This window comes from Octopus bimaculoides, chromosome 7 (assembly GCF_001194135.2).
Source record: "Octopus bimaculoides isolate UCB-OBI-ISO-001 chromosome 7, ASM119413v2, whole genome shotgun sequence".
In the NCBI taxonomy this organism is placed as follows: domain Eukaryota; kingdom Metazoa; phylum Mollusca; class Cephalopoda; order Octopoda; family Octopodidae; genus Octopus; species Octopus bimaculoides.
Window position 1 is genome coordinate 109,841,603 of NC_068987.1, and position 7,000 is coordinate 109,848,602.

At 37.2% G+C, this 7,000-nt stretch overlaps 1 protein-coding gene across 1 annotated transcript in view; it reads right to left on the reverse strand.

Moving 5' to 3' along the window:
• Positions 1-1,324: 1,324 nt before the first annotated feature.
• LOC106872611 (protein dachsous) overlaps positions 1,325-7,000 on the reverse strand; it is a 42,284-nt gene continuing 36,608 nt past the window's right edge. Inside the window, exons 17-18 of the mRNA XM_014919650.2 lie at positions 5,642-5,813; positions 1,325-4,659 (exon numbers count right to left, since the gene is read on the reverse strand). Coding sequence (XP_014775136.1) covers positions 2,055-4,659; positions 5,642-5,813 — 2,777 coding nt within the window. The 3' untranslated portion in view covers positions 1,325-2,054. The remainder of the gene's footprint in view (positions 4,660-5,641; positions 5,814-7,000) is intronic.

Consider the following 7,000-nt stretch of genomic DNA (forward strand, 5'->3'; position numbering starts at 1 on the left):
GCGTGTACATACATATATTTTATATATATATTTATGTGTGTATATACATGTATATATATATTTATAAACATACACATATATTTATGCGTGTACATACATATATTTTATATATATATTTATGTGTGTATATACATGTATATATATATTTATAAACACATATTTATATATATTTATATACACACACATACATGCACACATATACACATAAACATATATACATATAAGAGGCAAGTTTATCTGGAAGTGAGTTAATTAGTCGTGTTTTAACAAAGAAACAGTAAACAGGTAGTAGTAATAGTAGTAGTAATAATAATAATAATAATAATAATAATGATATTGATTAACACTATTAGTAATAATATATTTAATAACTGAAGTAATTCTTTGAAACAGCTAATCATCAAAAGAAATAAGCTTGTGTATGTGTGTGTGCATGTGTGTGATTGTTTTGTTTAGTTTTTGGTTTTGTTATATGTATTTTTTAAAAACTTCTAAACAAAAGGAAGAACAGGAAATTATAATAACATTAATTAATTAATTACCTAATTGATAATGATAATAATAATAACAATAGTAATAATAATAATAATAATGATAATAATAATTGTAGCAGTTTCTGATTTAGGCACAAGGCCTGCAATTTTGAAGGGAGTTGGTAGTGGTGGGGGGTGGGGGTTACTCTGCACCATCAACATCAGGGTTTGAAAGGTACTCTGGTAGTTCCATTTTTATCACCCCAGGAGGGGTGAAAGGCAAAGTTAACCTTGGCAGGATTTGAACTCAGAATGTAAAGAGCCGGAACAAATACCACAAGGCACTTTTTCTGCTGCTCTTGCAATTCCGTCAAACTGCCATCCTTAATAATAATAATAATAGTAACAAGAATACAAATAATAATGATAATAATGATAATAATAATAATAATAATAATAGTAATAATAATAATAATAATAAAAATAATAATAATAATAATAATAATAATATGCATGATTTTCGTAACTGAAGCATGTGAAAGTTTGTTTATCTATCATTCTACAACCTTTTTTGCACAAGAATGATTTGATATGGAAGCCATGCCTATATAAGGAAATTTACGACAGCATTTGATTAAATTGCTCAGAAATTTAAAAATAAAAAAAAAAAATCAAAATTAAAAATATATATATATATGTTAAAAAATAAAAGCGACTTCCAGAATTTGAAAAAAAAAAACAAAAAGGGTAAGTTTTTGTTTTTTTTTCCTCTATTGTTTTGTTTTCTTTCTTCTCCTTTTATCTTTGTTTTCTTTTTCCTTTATTATTATTATTATTCATTCATTTATTTATTTGTTGTTTTTTTTTTGTTTTTTTGACATATATAGTTCCAAGACAAAAATATTTGTAGAATGCAGAGATTGATGGAAGTGGATTTGTGAGGTTCTCTCTCTATATGGATGGAAGCTGTGCAAAAATAAATTCAATTTTTTTTTTTATATTTATTTCTAACCAAGAATAATCAGAATTCAAATGGAGTATTAGATCAGGCTTTTTTTTTTTTAAGAGCAGAGCAAACACTTTATTTTATTTTATATTTATTTATTTATTCATATATATATATGTTTTTTTTTCTCCCCCATTTGGTTTGGCAGCGATGTGAGAATTGAGCCTAAAGTTTTAGAGGGACATTTGACAATGCAAGCCTGTAAACACGTGCCTATGTCTACCTCTTCACTTGTAATAATAGTTGTTGTATCATTATTATTATTATTAGTAGTAGTAGTTAAATTTGTGTGGGGCTGGATGCATTTTTATCTAGCCAGTTCCCACTACTGTCTGCTACATCTAGATTTAGACAATTGTGAGTTGCAGACCATATCCACCAAAGTTCTTTTCTTTTACTCTGTCTGTCTGTCTGCCTGTTCTCTAGAACTAGACAATGTGAATTGTGATGTCCTGCTGGCTGACCTGTAGAATCAGAATTACAAGGCATTTGGAGAAATAACAGAACCGAGTGGTGGAAGAAAAAAAATTTGAACAAAAAATAAGAAATTGTCTTTTTAAAAACCATTTTTTTTTTCATATTCTAATCTCTTGTTCTGAATCTGGTGAAGCTATGTAACCAGTCTGACTTTGTTTGACTATTGCATGTGCACGGCCCGGCATGTTTGGAGCAGAGCTGTGTCCAGAACTTGAAGCTCCACGGGAGCTAACAACAGGAGATAGGGATGGACATTTTGTTGCCAATGGCGACAGAGAGGGTGAAAATGAAGGAGTCAATGCAGGGGATGGGAAAAAGGACTCGTGGGTGATTGGTGACCGAGGCAACGGTGGGAGAGGAGCATTAGTCCTTGATGAAGGGATCATGGGGCCTCCTGGAGCTACTGTGTGACTAGAGTGCTTTGAACCTTGCTTATACATTCTGGGGGGTGCATCTGTAATTATAGGAGGTGGTACAGTCCGAATGTTAGCATTCAATGTGCTATTTACAAATCTTTGAGGGACCATGTGAACTGGCTGTTTTTTGGGTTTAAAGTTTGAATTTTCTTCATCTTTTAGCTGAGCTATTTCAGCAAAAACATCAGCCAGTGGCATATATTGTGGACCCCAATCAAGCAAATAATCCCAATTATAGGAACCACTGTATTCTTCTTCGCTGTTCACTACACTAGATAACGACGCCACCTGGTGGGGTTCTGCATCATGAAACCCTTGATCTCTTGAGTTCTCTATAATAGATAACTCATCGTCTGTCTCAATGTCTCCTAGCTTTTCATACACAAAATTGTCAACATTGTTACTTTCTCCGCCACCTTCATCTTGGTAGTGGCGGATACTGTCCACAGAAGGTGCGACTGCAGCAGCTTTTGCCTTGGCCTGTATCCGTGCGGTATCGATACCTAGGCGGGCAAAATACTCTTGATGGTTCTGAACTGGAGGTTCGGAACAGCTGTCGTCATCTTGCTGGATGCCAGAGTCAGGCATCTTGCTCTTCCTTGACAATGTTTGTGACTGAATGCAGGTGTTGGAGTTGATCATACGAATCTCTTCATCCTCTTCTTCTTCCTCTGCAGAACCACGCCCACTAGATGTTGAGTTACCTGACCTATCAGAAAGCACCTCGGACCGAGCAATGTTCACAGAATGCCCATTGCAGTGAACGACTTCTTGGTAGGAGGGAGGTCCAGTGTGCCTCGGAGCAACAGGTGGAGGTACCTCAAATGCAGTATTAAAAGCTGGTGGTGCGCTTCGCGGTTTTCGTTTGCGATACCGACGCCGAAAAAGCAAGAACAACAGAATGCAGACACTGATGATGATGAGACTGACTAATACGGCAACAATTATAATCACCAGTTTCTTACTGCTTGGTTCCGGATTGAATACTTTTAATTTATTACATCCAATACAACCACGGTCAATTTTTACATTCACTTTCGTGCTCGTTGTTTTGGAATTCGATTTCCCTGATCCAGCTAGAATGACCAAAGACACATCCTCATATTTCTCATTTGATTCTGTTTCTTTTGTGTCCCTCTTTCGTCGACTAGCAGACTGATGTCCACTTCGAATTCCACGTAAGTTCTCTCGTACATAGATGCTACCGTTTACTGGTGAGATCATAAATGGGCTTGCTGGATCACCAAGCTGGAAGAATATGCGTCCATCTTCCCCTTTGTCCTCATCGGTGGCGTTGACTTCACCTACATAGTCACCGACATCCGCATCACCACGGATTTCGAATGAGTACAACTTCTTCTTAAACTTAGGCGTATACTCATCTACACTCAAAATATTCACTGTAACTTTAATTGTCGTGTTCTGTCCATTACTGTCGTTGGCTAACAGCTGGAATGTGTACTGTGTACGTGATTCATAGTCAAAGATCACTGAGCTGTGAACCCAGCCACTCTCTTTATCAATGTAGAAGTAGCTGTAATCATTGTTGAAGATGTGGTAGCTCATTTTCTCGTATTTATCTTCATCGTTTGCATGAGCTTGGAATATACGAGTGGTGACTGGTTCATTTTCGGCAATAAATTCAATATAACTTTGAAGTGGAAAATGGGGGGAAGATTCATTGACATCTGTCACGTTTATCACGACTGACGTAAAGGTCATCAGACGACTTTCGCCTACCTCACAGCCGACACAGTCAATGGCCCTCACAACAAGTTTGTGACTGGTTTGCGTTTCATAATCTAAGTGACGTCCGGCAGTGATAAATATCCTACCGGATTCTCGGTTTATTCGGAATAGTCCGTTATCGTTACCAGAGGTAATTGCATAACCAACTCTGCCATTGTTGCCAACATCCCCATCGGATGCATGGACTCGGCAAAAGCTGACATTGCTGAGGAACGATTCATTCAACACGACATGATAGATTGCTTGGTCAAAAACTGGACGTTGGTCGTTGATGTCGTCGACAAGAATGTCGACATTCACTGTGGATGATTGGTGACCACTCATTGCCATTACTGTAAAGCTGTAGTCATCAATTTTCTCTCGGTCAAGCATACTGTTGAGAACAATCTCACCTGAACGCCGACCGATAGAGAAGACGTTTTGCATTTCACTTTGGACAATTTTATAGAAGATCCTGTTCTGTGTGAGACTCGTTGACTTTGGTAGTTTCACATCAAGTAGAACAGTACCACGGCTAATATTTTCCTTGACATTGTGCCTGAAAAACAACAGAAAGCAAAGAATTAGGAACCCAGAAATGAAGGGGAAAAGCTCAAATACATATATGTTTAAAATTTTATATGTGTATGTGTGTGTATCTGTGTGTACATGTAGGTTTATAATTTTATATATATATATATATAGAGAGAGAGAGAGATGAGTTCAGCAAAAATTTAGATTCAGGTGAATATGGTACTTAAGTTTAGGCACCAGAATTTAGTGCAGGTCTATTGTAGAAAGCACTTGCCCAAGGCACCATGCAGTGGGACTGAACCTGAGACCATGTGGTTGGGAAACAAATTTCTCAACCAAATGGCTAAGCCTGCACCTATACGTGTGTGTGTGCATGTGTATGTATATATTTATGTGCCTGTGCTGCTGACTGGCTTCCCATCTGAATGTAGTTGATGCCAGTCTCCACCCTGACTGGCTCCCATGCCAGTGACATGTAAAAAGCACTCACTACACTCTTGGAGTGGTTGGTGTTAGGAAGGGCATCCAGCTGTAGAAACCTTGCCAGATCAGAGTGGAGCCTGGTGTAGCCTACTGGTGTGCCAGTCCCCAGTCAAACCATCCACCCTATGCTAACATGGAAAATGGACATTAAACGAGGATGATGACAATGATGTATAAATTAATTCAGTCTTAAAATAGTGCAAAATATTACTGCTTGGTGTAAGGATACCGTTTAAGATTTTATATAATTTTAGGCTAATTTTAATTCTAGCTAAAATTTTTAGACAACTTCAGAGTTCCTTGCTTGTATATGCATTTGTTGCTTTCTTTATAGTCTGAATCAAGGCATGTATGTGAGATACTTTGAGTGGCCATTGAGATCCATCATCAACTTATACTTCAAATTTCCTGACTTCCAGTTGGAAACACAACACAATAAAACAAATTAAAACGTAAAATATTTTGTCTATGAACAACTCTGTAATCGAAAAAGGGCAAGATTCGAAAAGAAGACTGATTGTTACCTGTAAGTGAGTTGAGGAAAGCTAGGAATGGTGTTGTAGACAGGAAAGATTTGCACGTAAATACCGACAACGGTTGACAGCCGTGGCGTGCCACCATCTTCGGCGACGACGACAAGTTGGATAAATGATTTGTTAGGGTTGTAAGTCAGCGTCTTGTTCACGTGAATGGTTCCTGCAAAAATTGATAGCCAAGAAAATGGTTGGTTAGGAGGAGGAAAAGTTGGGGAAAAAAGACAAAAAGTTGGAGAGAAGGAAGTTGGAAGAACCGAAGTCAATCATGGGAAAGGTGTAAAACAAAAATAAATAAATAAATAAATTGAATTTTGAAGTGGAAATGGAAAGCTTCTTGCTTTTGTAGAATGCAAAGGAATGTTCTTTAGGAGTTTTGAAGTTGTGAATCTTGACTTCTTAAATCAACGACTGATATTGTGTCTCAGACCCCAAAACATTCTTCTGTATGTGATGAGTATCTTCGTTTCTCTTCTTGCTTCTATAAAGTGTGACGAAATCTCCAATAAAATTTCTGCCATGGTGAAAGAAGTCAAAGAATATTTATTGTCTATTTTGAAAAGGTTAGAGAAATTTTTCTCTTGTAATTGTGATTGAATCAGTAGTTAGCTGGACAGACCGTTCTCTCACCTGAGCAGTAGTCGCTCTATAATTAACTCTGATCTAATCTTCGTGTTAATAGAGCATCACAACGATGTTGGCACTGGTTGTGTGATACGGTGCCAAGTATGTCATCGATGATGAGTGATTGGTGCCAAGTATGTCATCGATGATGAGTGATTGGTGCCAAGTATGTCATCGATGATGAGTGATTGGTGCCAAGTATGTCATCGATGATGAGTGATTGGTTGGCTGGTTGATTCCAAGACTTACAATCTACTGTCAATTCTACTTACACATTCATTCATTTATTCTGGTTTCAGTCACAGAACTGTGGCCTGACCGCACAAGACTTAATTAATCAACCTCAGAAGCCTATGCAGAGGTGGTCTGGGCAGGATTTGATCACTGAATGTAAAAGTGCATAAGTAAATATCACAGATATTTTCTCCAACCCTCTTCTAATCCTGCTACACACACACACACACACACACACACACACACGCACACACACGCACACACACACACACACAAATGATATCTTGATGTGGTAGCTAAATGACTTTCAAATCACATGCAACACGTTTATAAAAGACAGTGATACAGTCATTGATAAAACCAAGTCAAAATATAAAAAAAACAGGATGGTCACGATGTGGAATGTCTTTTACTATAGGTTTGTTTGACCGTGACTGACCTGAAGCTGAACAACAACAGAATGGTAGAGATTCTTAACTTCTACCTTCATTT